Source organism: Episyrphus balteatus, chromosome 1 (genome assembly GCF_945859705.1).
Source record: "Episyrphus balteatus chromosome 1, idEpiBalt1.1, whole genome shotgun sequence".
Classification (NCBI taxonomy): domain Eukaryota; kingdom Metazoa; phylum Arthropoda; class Insecta; order Diptera; family Syrphidae; genus Episyrphus; species Episyrphus balteatus.
In genome coordinates, this window is record NC_079134.1 from 89,669,170 (window position 1) to 89,687,144 (window position 17,975).

Genomic DNA, 17,975 nt, shown 5'->3' on the forward strand with positions numbered 1-17,975 from the left:
TTTTTATAATGGATGTTATGTCATTTATGTACAAAATAAATAAAAGGGGACCTAAATGGCTACCTTGTGGAACACCAGAGTTGACATGAAATTGGTCCGATTGCTCATTTCTGAAAATAACATTATAACTTCTATTCTTTATACATGACGAAATCCACAGTAAAAATTTGTCATTAAATCCTAAGACCTTTAGTTTGTGGACTAAAGTCTTGTGACACAATTTGTCGAAGGCTTTACTAAAGTCTGTGAACACACAGACTACTTGCTTCCGGTTTTCAAAGGAATCAAGGCAAAAAGAAGTAAAATGGAGCAGATTAGTAATAGTTGACTTATTTTGGACGAAGCCAAAGTGTCGCAAATAATTGACTTGCAGTTGAAGGATAACATGCTACAGATAATGGACTCAAATAATTTAGGAATAACAGAAAGTTTGGCAATGGGTCTGTAATTCGTGATTTCGTTCTTTGACCCTTTTTTGTGAATTGGACTTATAAAAGCATTTTTCCATAGTACTGGAAAGAATTCGCGCGAATTTTTATTTATTGATTCTCCGCTGGGCAAATTTTTTATCCGCTTCGCGTTTGAGTTGTACAAATTAAATAAATTCTCATGTGAGCAAAAGTTTTTCCACTTCACTCTGTTATCAACTCAAAAAGAATACATATCAAAAATTCACTTTCCATGATCTTATTTTGTCACGATGCTATTTCGACTAATCATTAAGTTTGCCAACTTCTTTTTTGTTTTTCAACATCTTTCAATTGTGCTTTGCATTGGACTAGGTACTACCGACAAAAATATTTTTCTGCCACCTTAATCAAGTCAAAGCTTGTTTCTTGCTGTCGTGAAAAGCTTAGGGTTCTTTATATGCAGCATAATGTAAGAGTCTGCTGGGTTCCCGGCCACAGTGATGTGTTCGGCAACGAAAAAGCAGACGAGCTTGCAAGGGAAGTCTCACTACTTGATCCTTCTCTCATAGACCATAACATCAGAATCCGACAATGTGAAATGAAACGAAATATCGTCAAACATATTTTTCAAAAAACCAATGAAAGATGGAACCTCCTAGATACCTGCGGTCACACCAGGAAACTTTGGCCGAATTACGACGAGAAAAAATCTAACAAGATCTACTACTCAGTAAACCTTCCTTAATATCCCTTAAAGGTGTCTTAACGGGACATAACCTACTGGGCTACCATAAAAACAAATTAGGGCTTAGCACAGATGACCTATGTAGAGGCTGCGGCAATGAGGACGAACAGGAAGACACTACTCACTTCCTCTGTCACTGTCCAGCACTTTGCCGCACTAGAAAGGCATTTTTAGGGAACTACTTCTTTAATTAATTAGACGAACTATCAGAACTGTCAGGCAACAGCCTACTGAACTTTGTCAAGTCTACCAAACGGTTAACAATAGTTAACATCGTCGAAAAAAAGAACGCACCAACGCTGTTAAAGTTCAGTCTCGTCAAATTAAGTTTTTTCTCGTTGTGTCTTCATTTTTGTTCGTGTTCTGCATTCAAAACTAATTAAATACACTATCAAACATAAAACAAAAACAAATAAATAATAAATAACCACCCATCCATTCATTAAAATTAAATTAAAACCCTAAAAAAGTCGCGCCGTGAAAAAAAAAAATTAAATTCAAAGTGCAAGTGTCATACAATACAAGTGTATGTGTACAGCACAATTATCTCCTCCATGCAAACAATAAAACAAAAACAAAAAATAAACCACTGCAATAAACAACATCATTAAGCCACCACATCACTCTCCATCATAACACAAAAAAAAAATTATATCAACAACAACAACATCCACCACTGCAGTAACTGCTTCTCAACAAGCAGCAAAAACAAATCATCCACCAGTGATCATGATAAAAAAAAAACTTGTGTCGCGATGTGTTAAATGGCAATGAGCACACTGAGTAATCCTTTCTTTTTCCCTCCCCTTTCTTCTTTCACAATTAGTTTTATACAGGGTGTCCCAAAAGTTAACGTCGAAACTAAAACGGTAGATAGGGTAGGTGGTGACAGTTATCAGAAAAATAATAAAAAAAATCGCAGCCATATATTTTGGGAGTTATGGGCATTTGAAAAAAAGGCGAAAAAATGGTCACCCTGTGACGGTTTTTCATGTGCCGTGACTACAAATCTTAATTTTTCTCATTTTTTTATTTTGTTACGGAACCTTGAATAACCCTGCTATCAAATGCATTCAAAAATTTTAACTCAGCTGCATCAGTTTTAAAGAAAATATTACTTTTTTACCCAACTTAGTACTAAAAAAATTTACATGATTCTAATTCAAAGAGCCGTAGTGTAAAAAAAATGCACTACTATGTTTCGGCAAGTTGCCTTAAAAGTTGGTGTGTTCAATTCTCTTTTCAAAATGGTATAACATTGTTGGGAATATTTCATAAATAACCGAGATAAAATTTTTTTTCTTAAGAAATCCGACTTTTTTATGAGGTAATTTTTCCATATTATTCAAGTTTTGTACCCTTTCAGAACCTTTCAGAATACAAAAACTTAAATAATATGGAAAAATTACCTAAAAAAAGTCGGATTTCTTAAAAAAAAATTTTTATCTTGGTTATTTATGAAATATTCCCAACAATGTTATACCATTTTGAAAAGAGAATTGAACACACCAACTTTTAAGGCAACTTGCCGAAACATAGTAGTGCATTTTTTTTTACACTACGGCTCTTTGAATTAGAGTCATGTAAATTTTTTTAGTAATAAGTTGGGTAAAAAAGTAATATTTTCTTTAAAACTAATGCAGCTGAGTTAAAATTTTTGAATGCATTTGATAGCAGGGTTATTCAAGGTTCCGTAACAAAATAAAAAAATGAGAAAAATTAAGGTTTGTAGTCACGGCACATGAAAAACCGTCACAGGGTGACCATTTTTTCGACTTTTTTTCAAATGCCCACAACTCCCAAAATATGGCTGCGATTTTTTTTATTATTTTTCTGATAACTGTCACCACCTACCCTATCTACCGTTTTCGTTTCGACGTTAACTTTTGGGACACCCTGTATAATAACTGTGGTATTGTACGTAGAAACTCTTCTTGCAGTGCCAGAGTTGTTGTAAATCTGACTCGGATATATTATTGATTTTTTTTTTACTAAATAGCCAACAGGGGCGGATCAGTTCAAATTGTCACTAAGGCATAACATTAGCCAACTGGGAGGGTCTCAACGCTTTCTTTAAAAACTTTAACTGGTCGCTATGCTTCCTCGATAGTGACGTTGATTCCTGCACAGATATGATCACCAATTTAATTCTCTCCGGAATGAGAAATTTTATCCCGAACAGGGTTAAAACTATCAAACCAAAAGAGAATGCATGGTTTGATTCGAGCTGTAAAGAAGTTATCAGAGTTAAAGAGGTAAGCTTTCGATGTTACAAAGCCAACCCCACTGAGGAAAACAGAAAAAAGTTCAAACAAGCTAGAAAGGCCAGCAACGCCCATATTCGACGAACCAAATTTTTGCATGATCAATAATTAAGGAAAAAAATACTACAATGTCCCAAAGGTAGTACAAATTTTTGGTCATTTGTAAAAAATATACGCAATACTACCTCGTCGTCGGTTCCAACGCTCGTCTTCAATGACACTCCTTTTGTTAGCTCTGTTGACAAAGCTAACCTTTTTGCAAGGCAGTCAACACTGTCTGATAGTGTCATGGCTCCGCCAGTACTTGAGCGCGTAAACGGATTCATGGGACGAATCTTTTTTCGCACTCCTACAGTAGCAAGAGTTCTTAAAGATCTTGACATACACAAATCCGCTGGCCCGGATGGTATCCCCCCCCATCGTTCTGAAGAGGTGTTCTTCCACGCTGGCAAAACCACTGCGTAAGCTTTTTCATCTGTCCTATTCTACTGGTCTCTTCCCGAGTGGATGGAAAACAGCATTTATCCAGCCTATAAGTAAAAAAGGCGAATCTTCCTCACCCGCAAACTACCGACCGATAGCACTTACGTCCCTTCTTTCCAAGGTCATGGAAACGTTGATTAACTTTCAACTTAAGAAATATCTTGAGGAACGGAAGCTTCTTAATGACCGGCAGAACGGCTTTCGTAGCAACAGGTCCACTGGTGATCTGATAGTTTATCTCACCGAGCAGTGGAACAAATCTTTACATCGTTTTGGAGAAAGTAAGATTGTTGCACTTGACATTTCAAAGGCATTTGATAGAGTTTGGCATCAAGCTCTTCTTTCGAAAATGCGTGCTTTTGGCGTCGATGAATCTCTTCTTCGTTAGATTAGAAATTACCTTTCGAACCATTCAATACAAGTCGTATTCTCGGTATGTTCATTACAATATTACAAACCACCTCCTGTGGAATGAACACATATTTGACACCGCTAAAACCGCTGCGAAATGTTTACGTTTCCTCCGAAGATGCAAGAAATTTTTCACCCCGTCTGATCTAGCTGTTATTTATAAGGCATATATCCGTCCAAAGCTAGAATATAACTCCCACATATGGGCAGGTGCTCCAATAACGTCGTTGAGTTTCTTGGATAGAATACAAAATAGAGCTATAAAAATGATAGGTGATAGATCAATAACCGATACAATTACGTCTCTCGAGCACCCTCGTAACGTATCATGTCTCACGTTGTTCTATCGTTATTTTTATAAGCAATGCTCAGAAGAAATAGCTAGTTGCATTCCTCCCCTCAAACAGTTTACCCGTGATACTCGCGCTTCAAGGAATGCTCATCAGTTAACCCTAGAGTCCAATTTCGGACGTACCGTCAAATACAGAGATTCTTTCTTCAGATGCACTACACGAATGTGGAACGCATTACCCGCTTCTGTTTTTCCATCGCATTTCAAAAACTCAGGACTTCAAAACAAATGTTCATCGGTATCTCATACTTAGTCCCTTAGTCCCGAATTGGATTCTAGTAAAGTGGGATGTAAATTCCGAAAAAATATTGGGACTTATGCCCCTGAGCGTTTTTTTATACTAAAAAGTACTTTTTCGAAAAATCACACTTATTTGATTACTTTCGTTTTTCGTTATTAAATCGTTATTGAAAATAAATTCTCTTTTAATTATTTTGAGTGTGTACTAGGTTCCCATTAGAGAGTGAAATTCAATCCCACCTTGAATCGGAAAGAAAACCACTTCTCAAAAGTGGATTTCGCTCCCACTCAATGAGAACGAATCATTAAGTGGACTTAGTTCCCGTGGACTTAGTTCTCTGCACCGTTTTTATCTGTTAAATATGACAGTTAACGTTTGACTAGCTTTGTTGTGCAAATTCGCATTCCAAAAGCTAGTGGAAATTCGACTACGTAGTCACTACATTCGTGAAAGCGCCCATTTTTTGTTATTTATTTTCATTTTGTTTCAGTGCCGTGTCGGGATGGTGCTATACTGGTGTAGTAACTGTAGTATGATGATTTAGTACACGTGTAAGAAAGTATTGAATTCTTTTTTATGTGGACTATTATTAATTATTAAAACAGATTGAATAAACAATAAAATCCACTGAAGAAGCAAAACGTTGGATGAAAGAGTGGAATAAACAGCCCTATCGAGGTATCCGTTCGGAGAAAGTTACGAAACGATAGCCCGTTCCGATCGAAACTTAGATTTCTTTCATTTTCTATCCACTTCTGAACAAAAAAATAAAATAAAATAAAATAAAATAAAATATACAATCGCATTCATTTGACACAAGTGAAGGGTCCAGGGGAAAAACAGCACAAGTCCATTCCACATAATTTCCAGAAAACGTATTTTAAAATTTTGTTCTCCATACAACTTAGTAGTAAAAGCACACAATTTATTTATTTTTTCAGCAAGGCTTAAATTTGTTTTATAAAAGTAAGGATGCCATCAGATAGTGCTCAGTTAATACTACAAGACCTCATTATTAGTATCCATAAAACTTAGTACTAAAAGCACACAATTTATTTATTTTTTCAGCAAGGCTTATAAAAGGCTTTTATAAAAAGATGCCATCTAGTGATGGGAACTATCGAATGATTTGAACTATCGATAGTTAGTAACTGAATGATTTGAACTATCGAATAGTTCATTCATTCAATTATTCATTCGAATAAAAACAACTATCGAACAAAACTATCGAATAAAAAATAACCATTCCACAGTGGGTCCCGCCATAGGTCAAAAATAAAAAAAGTAAATGTCAATTTTTTAAAATCCAATGATTAAACAACGTTCTACAATCTCCCATCGAACCAAAACCAAAAAAAAATTTGACGGTTACCCTTTTTTTCATTTCTTAATAGCCATTCAAAGTCGGTATATAAAAAAAGGTACAATTTTTTAATCGCTGCAGTTATAAGGTGTGAACTTGCGATAGTGATAGCGGGTGTTAAAAATTGTGAACAGTATTAAATTGTTATGGATATTAAACGCGAAGGTTAATACTTTCTAAAAACATAAATTATATTGTTAAATAACATTAAGGCTAAATGTAATGGGGCTCGTTAGCGAAGCAATTTTAACCATTTTTATTTAGCTCAATTTTCATTAAATTAGAGATTTAGTTGGTCTGCCTTCGAGTGCCCTCTACAATTTAAGTTCTCAAATGAAGAATATCGTCCTACCTTTCGAAATAATAGCGCCGTTTTTTCCCCTTTTTTCCCCTTTTCGAGTAATACGAGTTTAAATGACGATACACGGAGAAAAAAAAATTGCAACGTAAAACTAAAAAAATTCCTTTTTGGCACTATTATTTTTATAAAAGACTGAACTAGAGGGTAAGGGTAAAGTGCTCGACTGACAGGCAGGTCCATTTCCGGCATTAACCATTTTTTTTTATATTTTCAAAAAAAAATTTTTTTTTACCTTTTTTTATTTTTCTTGAAAATAACCAAAATTTTAAAAAACTGACTTGATGCATTTTTTTGCAATAATAAATCATATAAAATGATAATACAGGTGTTTCATTAAAAAAAAAATGGTCATTATATTTTTGACCGCACTTTGTATGGGAGGTGACCCACTGTGCATTCGAATGAAAAAACTATCGTATAAAAATCACTGATATAAAAAACTATCGTATAAAAAACTATTCGAATGAAAAAACTATCGTATAAAAAAACACTTTGAATGAAAAAATTATCGTATAAAAAACTATTCGAATGAAAAACTATAAAAAAACAATTTGAATAAAAAAACTATCGTATAAAAAAACTATTTGAATGAAAAAATTATCGAATACAAAAAACTATTCGAATGAAAAAACTATCGAATAACTATCGATAGTTTGATAGTTTTTATTCGATAGTTCCCATCACTAATGCCATCAGATAGTGCTCAGTAAATACTAAAAGACCTCATCATTAGTTTATTTTTGACAAAAAGTGGACATGTGCCTTTTTTCCCCTGGACCCTTCAAGTGTCGGCGAGGTTAATTCAATAAGTTAAAATCTGGGCCGGATTTAAGGCGGGGCAACCGGGGCTACAGCCCCGGACCCCCACAAAATCAAAAAAAAAAAAAAAAACAAAGAACCTGCATCACTAGCTGCATTCCTTTGGGAACATTTATCTACTGCTTAGTACTTAAAACTACTTTGAACTACTTTTGCAATTAGTTCAGTCAATGAGGAGTCAAATGCAGGGGATCCGAAAAAAGTTGTGATGTCAGCTAAGTTTGGATGCAGTATTAAATAGGGGTTTATCCTGAGTATAAATCTCAGTTTGCGTATTGATTGGTCTTGTGAGGCGTCCACCATTTTGAAAAACGCATTTGTCTCAATATTTCGAGAACGGCTGATCGGACAGAATATTTTGCAAGGACTTTTTAGATTGGAAATATAATTGTCTTTCTTTCTTTGGTAAATCATTTTTCTCTAGAAGTTATATTTTCAGAGTAACAGTACCGCTAATAGTGCATTTTTTGATATTTTAAATATTTCAAACAACCCTTATGGTTAAGTGAAAAATATCTGAAAATACTTTGCGGTTCTCTTACTCTGAAAGTATAACTCTTAGAGAAAAATAATGTACTAAAGAAAGAAAGATAATTGTATTTCCAATCTAAAAAGGCCTTGCAAATTTTCTGTCCGACCATTCGTTCTCGAGATATTGAGACAAATGTTTTTTTTTTTTTTAAATGGCGGAAGCCCCACAAGACCAATCATCAATACGCAAACTGAGATTTATACTCAGGATAAACCCCTCTTCAATACTGCATCCAAACTTAGCAGACGTCACAAATTTTTTCGGATTTTTCCCCATTAACTGAAGTATATATTGAAAAAGTAGTTCAAAGCAGCTTTAAGTACCAAGCAGTAGACAAATATTCCCAACGGAAGCTTTTGTCGGTCATAAGAAATAAAATGTATGACTGGGTTGCTCAAAGTTTTATTAATTTTTTTCATAAAAATTTGTTTAATGTAAAACTATAAGAAAAAATGTAAAATTCGTTCTTCAAAGGCAAGAAACAATATCTTTATTGAATTTTACCACCAAAACAGAATTTTTGTTTTGTGGACCGTTTGAAATAAATTCAATTTTATTGTTTTGTACTTCATAATAATGCGCTTCGCTTAGGAACAACAGTTGGGCTCATCATTCAGATGATGTGGTCCACTTTTATAATACGCAAAATTTTGGTCAACAGTCCACGAATAAAAACAAATTCTCTTTACAATATTGTAATTTTCAATCAATACCAAAAACAAAGGTATCACAAGGGATCTACATTGATCTAAGTGTGACGGTAACAACATCAACTGTCAGCCCATTTAACCTAACCTAACCTAACCGACAAAAATAAATCAAGACCGGTTCTACTATTTCATCAGGAGTGGTCATATTAACTTGTCCTTCAGGTATTTATACACAAAAAATTAAAAAAAAAAAAATACATGTGGAAAATGAGTACCGAAATTGTTTTTTTGGGACTTATGTATGTCTCAGTAGTGAGGGACATACCTTAGTCCCGAATTGGATTCTAGTAAAGTGGGATATAAATTCCGAAAAAATATTGGGACTTATGCCCCTGAGAAAAATCACGCTTATTTGATTACTTTCGTTTTTCGTTATTAAATCGTTATTGAAAATAAATTCTCTTTTAATTTTTTTGAGTGTGTACTAGGTTCCCATTAGAGAGTGAAATTCAATCCCACCTTGAATTGGAAAGAAAACCACTTTTCAAAAGTGGATTTCGCTCCCACTCATTTTATCTGTTATATATGACAGTTAACGTTTGACTAGCTTTGTTGTGCAAATTCGCATTCCAAAAGCTAGTGGAAATTCGACTACGTTGTCACTACATTCGTGAATGCGCCCTTTTTTTGTTATTTATTTTCATTTTGTTTCAGTGCCGTGTCGGGATGGTGCTATACTGGTGTAGTAACTGTAGTATGATGATTTAGTACACGTGTAAGAAAGTATTGAATTCTTTTTTATGTGGACTATTATTAATTATTAAAACAGATTGAATAAACAATAAAATCCCCTGAAGAAGCAAAACGTTGGATGAAAGAGTGGAATAAACAGCCCTATCGAGGTATCCGTTCGGAGAAAGTTACGAAACGATAGCCCGTTCCGATCGAAACTTAGATTTCTTTCATTTTCTATCCACTTCTGAACAAAAAAATAAAATAAAGTATACAATCGCATCCATTTGACACAAGTGAAGGGTCCAAGGGAAAAACAGCATAAGTCCATTCCACATAATTTCCAGAAAACGCATTTTAAAATTTTGTTCTCCATACAACTTAGTAGTAAAAGCACACAATTTATTTATTTTTTCAGCAAGGCTTAAATTTGTTTTATAAAAGTAAGGATGCCATCAGATAGTGCTCCGTTATCATTATTAGTATCTATACAACTTAGTACTAAAAGCACACAATTTATTTATTTTTTCAGCAAGGCTTATAAAAGGCTTTTATAAAAAGATGCCATCTAGTGATGGGAACTATCGAATGATTTGAACTATCGATAGTTAGTAACTGAATGATTTGAACTATCGAATAGTTCATTCATTCAATTATTCATTCGAATAAAAACAACTATCGAACAAAACTATCGAATAAAAAATAACCATTCGAATGAAAAAACTATCGTATAAAAATCACTGATATAAAAAACTATCGTATAAAAAACTATTCGAATGAAAAAATTATCGTATAAAAAAACACTTTGAATGAAAAAATTATCGTATAAAAAACTATACGAATGAAAAACTATTGTATAAAAAAACAATTTGAATGAAAAAACTATCGTATAAAAAAACTATTTGAATGAAAAAACTATCGAATACAAAAAACTATTCGAATGAAAAAACTTTCGAATAACTATCGATAGTTTGATAGTTTTTATTCGATAGTTCCCATCACTAATGCCATCAGATAGTGCTCAGTAAATACTAAAAGACCTCATCATTAGTTTATTTTTGACAAAAAGTGGACATGTGCCTTTTTTTCCCTGGACCCTTCAAGTGTCGGCGAGATTAATTCAATAAGTTAAAATCTGGGCCGGATTTAAGGCGGGGCAACCGGGGCTACAGCCCCGGGCCCCCACAAAATCAAAAAAAAAAAAAAAAAAAAAGAACCTGCATCACTAGCTGCATTCCTTTGGGAACATTTATCTACTGCTTAGTACTTAAAACTACTTTGAACTACTTTTGCAATTAGTTCAGTCAATGAGGAGTCAAATGCAGGGGATCCGAAAAAAGTTGTGATGTCAGCTAACTTTGGATGCAGTATTAAATAGGGGTTTATCCTGAGTATAAATCTCAGTTTGCGTATTGATTGGTCTTGTGAGGCGTCCACCATTTTGAAAAACGCATTTGTCTCAATATTTCGAGAACGGCTGATCGGACAGAATATTTTGCAAGGACTTTTTAGATTGGAAATTAAATTGTCTTTCTTTCTTTGGTAAATAATTTTTCTCTAGAAGTTATATTTTCAGAGTTACAGTACCGCTAATAGTGCATTTTTTGATATTTTAAATTTCAAACAACCCTTATGGTTAAGTGAAAAATATCTGAAAATACTTTGCGGTTCTCTTACTCTGAAAGTATAACTCTTAGAGAAAAATAATGTACTAAAGAAAGAAAGATAATTGTATTTCCAATCTAAAAAGGACTTGCAAATTTTCTGTCCGACCATTCGTTCTCGAGATATTGAGACAAATGTTTTTTTTTTTTTTAAATGGCGGAAGCCCCACAAGACAAGTATTGATGATTGCATCAATACGCAAACTGAGATTTATACTCAGGATAAACCCCTCTTCAATACTGCATCCAAACTTAGCAGACGTCACAAATTTTTTCGGATTTTTCCCCATTAACTGAAGTATATATTGAAAAAGTAGTTCAAAGCAGCTTTAAGTACCAAGCAGTAGACAAATATTCCTAAAGGAAGCTATTGTCGTCATAAGAAATAAAATGTATGACTGGGTTGCTCAAAGTTTTAATAATTTATAATTTCTTTAATACTAAAGAAAGAAAGATAATTATATTTCCAATCTAAAAAGGCCTTGCAAATTTTCTGTCCGACCATTCTCCATTTTTCTCCAAAATGGCGAACGCCCCACAAGACCAATCAATACGCAAACTGAGATTTATACTCAGTTTGCTCATCATTCAGATGATGTGGTCCACTTTTATAATACGCAAAATTTTAGTCAACAGTCCACGAATAAAAACAAATTCTCTTTACAATATTGTAATTTTCAATCAATACCGAAAACAAAGATTAAAAAAAAATCAAATAGTATAAATTTCAGATTACGAAAATTATATGTAATCCAGTCAAATAAGGGTTTAACTTCGGAATGAATGCTAATAGAATTTTTTTTGCTCAATACCTTCGTTTTGGCATTCTATAACATACCTCAAAAGTCTAGAAATCATGTCCGCAAGTCACGATTTTCAAGGTCAAAGCGCGAAATGGGGTTTTTCAAAATTAGCAAAAAAAGACGATGGTATTATATACACATATGATACATGATTTCAAGGTATTTTTTAATGCTAAAATCAAGGCAATCTGACATCTCTGAAAAGTTATACCTGTTTTTCATCTGTCAACCCATATTATTATAACAGCTGCTAACTTACTACCGAAAAACCTTTAAAAGTTATGGTAGCGGAACCAAATTTTTCATGAAGGTTTTTATATCCATTATCATTAAGAATCAAAACAATGCAATGCAAAAAACATTCATATCTATGACAAAATTGTATTTTTTGAGAAAAGGGGAAATTTTGGGATATGCACTAAAAAACATCCTGGTGCTATCTTAGAATTAGTGCTAATAGGCTAATTTTTTTGTTTCTATATTTGTTTGGATATTCTATAACTTATGTCAAAAATCTAAAAAAATCTGATGTCCGCAAGTCCTAATGATTTTGGTTCGAAGATAAGAGATTTTAAAGATTTTAAAAAATTGAAAAACTACACTTCAGAAATTTGTGTCAGATCAACATGAATAAGGTACATTACTTTTCAGAGATGGTGAGAGTTATTTGTTTGTGGGTTTTGTTGGAATCAGCGTTAAAAAATACCTTGAAATCATATGGGTTATGTTGGTATACATATAAGTATCTAAAGTTTTCTTCTTATTTTTTTTTTTAAATTTGCACCGAACTTTAGTTTAACCTGGAAAATTAGAACTTGCGGACATGAGATTATAACAAACAATTTTTAAATATATTTAATATATAAAAGAAAGAAATGTTTAACAAATTATGTTTTTATACTTATCTGAGTATATGGGGAAGAGGCAACGGGAACCAACAATAATTTACACTGTTGAAATTTCTTATACTCTTCAAATTTGTTTACGTGGTTTAAAATGCTAAACACTATATATACATATAATTTATGAAAAAATTCTTACGTTTTGAGTGTTTAAGTATATTTTCTTAAGGTCTATGTATTTTTTCATCAATCTAGAAAATAATAACTGTTGTTTTGAATCTATGCCTTAGAAGATTTTCTCTGCAGATTTAGTTTAAAATCTGATATTCAAAGTGGGTGGTCGTTGTCGAAACAAGTTTGTGAATAAAAACAATATTTATTATAAACAGTGTTTAGCATTTTAAACCACGTAAACAAATTTGAAGAGTATAAGACATTTCAACAGTGTAAATTATTGTTGGTTCCCGTTGCCTCTTCCCCATATACTCAGAAAAGTACAAAAACATAATTTGTTAAACATTTCTTTCTTTTATATATTAAATACATTTAAAATTTTTTTGTTATAGGTACATAATTTAGATACTTTTGTGAAACGAGTAGGCACGTGAGTAATCTTCAAAAACTTTAGATACTTATATGTATACCAACATAACCCATATGATTTCAAGGTATTTTTTAACGCTGATTCCAACAAAACCCACAAACAAATAACTCTCACCATCTCTGAAAAGTAATGTACCTTATTCATGTTGATCTGACACAAATTTCTGAAGTGTAGTTTTTCAATTTTTTAAAATCTTTAAAATCTCTTATCTTCGAACCAAAATCATTAGGACTTGCGGACATCAGATTTTTTTAGATTTTTGACATAAGTTATAGAATATCCAAACAAATATAGAAACAAAAAAATTAGCCTATTAGCACTAATTCTAAGATAGCACCAGGATGTTTTTTAGTGCATATCCCAAAATTTCCCCTTTTCTCAAAAAATACAATTTTGTCATAGATATGAATGTTTTTTGCATTGCATTGTTTTGATTCTTAATGATAATGGATATAAAAACCTTCATGAAAAATTTGGTTCCGCTACCATAACTTTTAAAGGTTTTTCGGTAGTAAGTTAGCAGCTGTTATAATAATACGGGTTGACAGATGAAAAACAGGTATAACTTTTTTCAGAGATGTCAGATTGCCTTGATTTTAGATTTTTTGGAATCAACATTAAAAAATGCCTTAAAATCATGTATCATATGTGTATATAATACCATCGTCTTTTTTTTTTTTGCTAATTTTGAAAAACCCCATTTCGCGCTTTGTCCTTGAAAATCGCGACTTGCGGACATGAGATTTTCTAGACTTTTGAGGTATGTTATAGAATGCCAAAACGAAGGTTTTGAGCAAAAAAAATTCTATTAGCATTCCGAGGTTTACCCCTGTTTGCATCTTATTTGACTGTATTAATGTATTTCCAATCCAAAAATTCAAATCTTCTAAGAAAGCTCACCTCAACGTACATAAAAAGAACCTAGTATGAGAATTTTTTCGGAAAGTATTAGCAATTCAAAAAACTATCTTAATATTTCAGAAATTCCCGTTTTTAACTGGAAGCCTCCAAACTTTGTCACAAAGTAATTCGAAATATGTAAGATATCCAGTCAAAATGAGATTTGTACTTAATTTCTCCTAAGAATAAGGTAAAGCATATAATATCCAAAGTTTTTAAGTGCATAATTTTAATTTTATTTAAACTAAAAAGAAACACATATAGGAATGAAGAGAATAGTATTTTTATTACTACGTTATTTCTAAGCCGCTGATAGACTTTTTTTTTGCAACAAGTTTCTTACAATTTAAATTTGTCTCCTTCAATATTACATGTATATAAATATTTTGATTGAGACTCTGTGTGAAATAAATTAGCAATTAAATTTGCCCAAAGTACCCCATGAATTTCCGGCTTTCCAAAAATAAGCTCATAAAAAGTAAAGGAAAAAGATTTTTTTGGATCCCTGACTTAAACGCTTAATATAGACTTTTTTGAATTTCGTCATTTTATATTGATTCTGTTCCCGAAGAAATGATTGGAAAAGCATCCCAGCACAATTCCACATTTTAAAAAATTCCATGTTTAAGTAAAATTATTGGTAAAATGGAATTGAAGGTAAAAAAAAACAGGGGTGCCAGCCCACCTTTGAGTCACAAATCATAGCATTTTATGGTATTTATCTTCTATTCCCTATAAATTTAAAACTATCAAAAATAATCTTAATTATATTTTTGAAAAAAATTAGCTGAGAGGGGGGCCCACACTTTTCTGCAGCCCCGGGGCCCCCGGCCCTGGTGAAAATCCTTCTGATGCTTAAAAGTCTTCTACATTTCAACCAACCTCTTTGCTGCTGCTTTGTCGTTGTTTTTCTTTATCTGCACTAAAAAATCAAAATTATGTTTAAATATTCATATTTTTTTCTGTGAAGATTCCAATTTTCTTAAAATATTCCGCAACTATTTTATGTCGGAAAATTTCCGATGAAATTTAACGCACAACTGTAAGAAAGTCTTTGCTAAACACACTTCATCGCAATGCGTTGATGGGCGCCATGTTTCATCGGGAGATTCTCCGATCGGAACGGATACCTCGATAGAAAATTCTCCGATTTCGAACAAATCGGCAAAAAGTTTTCTCCGAAAGGATACCTCATCTGAAAGTCTCATTTCTCATAAACTTTTTATCAAAAGAATAATATTTAAATAAGAAATTAAAAAAAAAAATAATGCCTAGCTTTATAAAACAGGTATATGCATGTAATACGATGTTAGGCGTTTTTCTATTTAGCTCCGAGCAGAGTTCTGAGCTGTAAAAAATAGCCTGTATTTCTTTTTTAGCTCATGTCGTTTTCCCTCGCTCTATTTAGGAGTACTCTAAATTTGTACTCCTTTTTCTAGAGTGATGGAACATAAGGATTAATTTTTTTGTAATTGTGTCTGTGACAAGACAAAAATGGATCATTCCCTTGAAAAAATAGTGATAACAGGCCTAGGGAAAAATTTGTATGAACTGAAAAAAAGGGGGCTTTTATTAAATGCAAATGCTTCATGGTATATTTTGATTTCGAATATTAGGGGTATTCATGAAACTACTCCCATACAAACTATCTCAAAAGTTTAGCCGAGCTAAAATATATTTCAGCTAAGTAGTGCACAGATTCAGTTAGAAAATCACACATTCGTTTTCAATTATACATTTTGTATCTGTAACAATTTAGTGTACGAAAAATAAGTCAAGGACAAAAAAATGAAGAAAAGAAAGAAATAATTTTTATTTTTTAAAAACTTTTTTAATTTGAATACATTTTATGTTTACTTATGAAGCCTAATAAACGTTCGTTAATAAGTTATAACCTGTTTTCACTAGAGCCCATATGAGATAGTTTCGCAAATGAGGTCAGTTCAGATTTCAAATTCAATTTTTTTTCTGACATTCGAAATGAGATAATTTGCGTAAATATCTCATTTAGGCTCTAGTGAAAACAGGCTATTATACTTTTGGTATATATTTTTCATTATGCTTCTGATCGGTTTTTTTCAGCCTAATTGACACACACCCTTAGCTTGATTTTATAATTTTAAAATAACAATATCCCATCAGAATCGCAGAAAAAAATGGGATTTTTTTTATCTGGCACAGGATTTTTTTTTATTGATGAAGAACACTGGCTTAAAAATTCTTTTATTCGGTTTTCAATTTCATTTTGGAAAAAGTGGAGAATTAACGAAAATAATGGAAAAAATATATCTGCCGGAATATAATATAATAGAATATATATAAATTCATAAGTGTATGTACAATTCCGTGTGCAAATCGGTGTAAATCTGACTAAAAATGTGGAGTTATTCCGAAGTACTCCGTAGTAGTAAGTACTAAAATTACTGCTTACTTTTTTTTCAAAAGTGCAAAAATAAGTACTAAAAGGGTACTCTCATTGGAGTGAAGGAAAACGACATTAGACACATCTGAGCGCTCATTTTTTTTTCTTTTTTTCGATCTGACCTTGGTCAGAGCTCGATCTATGAGCTGGAGTGAAAAGCAGAGCTCGGCCAAACTTCATTTATTTTGTTCCATGTCATGAGTGGGATGAAAGGTGAAATAAAAAGTAAAAAATAAATTTTTATATTAAATTATTTTATAAAATTTGACAAATTTTTGTCAGCTTGAACATTTTTTTGTGTTTGACAGCTCTCCGTTTGTTTCTTTATTAAATCGGAAAGCTCTGAGCATAATCTGCTCAGAGCGAGCTCGATGAGCTGAGGTGCGTGTCGGTGCTCTACTCATATCTAAAAAAGAAAAACGCCTATTTTTGTATCGCTGTTGTTTTGTATAGTTGTTTTTTATTCTATTTTATGGAATTTTTTAAGACAACTTTCCTTGAACGGGAGTAAAAACACCCACCTCCCATACGATATTTTTCTTGCTTTCACCAAAGTTACAAGCTCTAGCTTTATGTCTCATCTTACTCAAATCATTTTGAAGATATGTAATATATCATACCTTGATAATGGACATTTTCCACTTTGTCTTTCGTCATCACTGAAACGCTTCAAAACTTCTTGAAATCTATGTAGCAAAGCCGTAACTGCTAATCTTCCAGCAAACTCCTTTCCACCTGTTGAAACAGCTACATTCCTGTTATTATTGCACGAACCATCTAGAAGCGAAAATTGCAACAGAGTTTCAAAACATGTTTTTGCAAAGATTTCTCTTATCTTCCAATCAGCTTCGTAACAAATATTTGAGTCTGAAGCTGAATGTATTGATCCTTTATTCAGCAGGACAACTATTTTCATAATAAATTGATGTGGAATAACATGAGAGTATGGGAGAACTTCGTCACGTAGAAGTTCGATCATTTGACAATCGATTGTTTCGTCAATAACAATTTCTTCCAAGCCACGGTCTTCAACAGTGCAAATGCTAAAATAACAAAAATTTTTATGGAGTTAGTATATTTTTAAATAATTAGCTATTAAGCAACAAGCAAAGGAACCAATCCTAAATTTTTGATTTATCAAAAAATTCTCAATTTATCGTAAATTTTCTATCAGAAAACGATGAATCTTACTCGGCATGTATCATGTTCCAACTTTTGATGGAAATAGTAATTGTTATGAATATATTTAGCCCTATCGGCAATTTCACGTGAGAAATTTCCCCGGGAGTAGGTTTTCTCTCCCGGTAATTTTTCTTTCCATCGGAATTTCGTTTTCGGGAAAGAAGTACAGCCAACTTAACAAAACAAAAAAACCTT

The 17,975-nt window shown here is 32.7% G+C and overlaps 1 protein-coding gene across 2 annotated transcripts in view; it reads right to left on the bottom strand.

Annotated features, from left to right (window-relative positions):
* Nucleotides 1-17,975, bottom strand: part of LOC129907281 (protein MON2 homolog) — a 255,003-nt gene that overhangs the window by 30,082 nt on the left and 206,946 nt on the right. For both annotated transcript variants that reach the window (XM_055983400.1, XM_055983407.1), the window contains one exon: nt 17,219-17,641. In XM_055983400.1, coding sequence (XP_055839375.1) covers nt 17,219-17,641 — 423 coding nt within the window. The remainder of the gene's footprint in view (nt 1-17,218; nt 17,642-17,975) is intronic.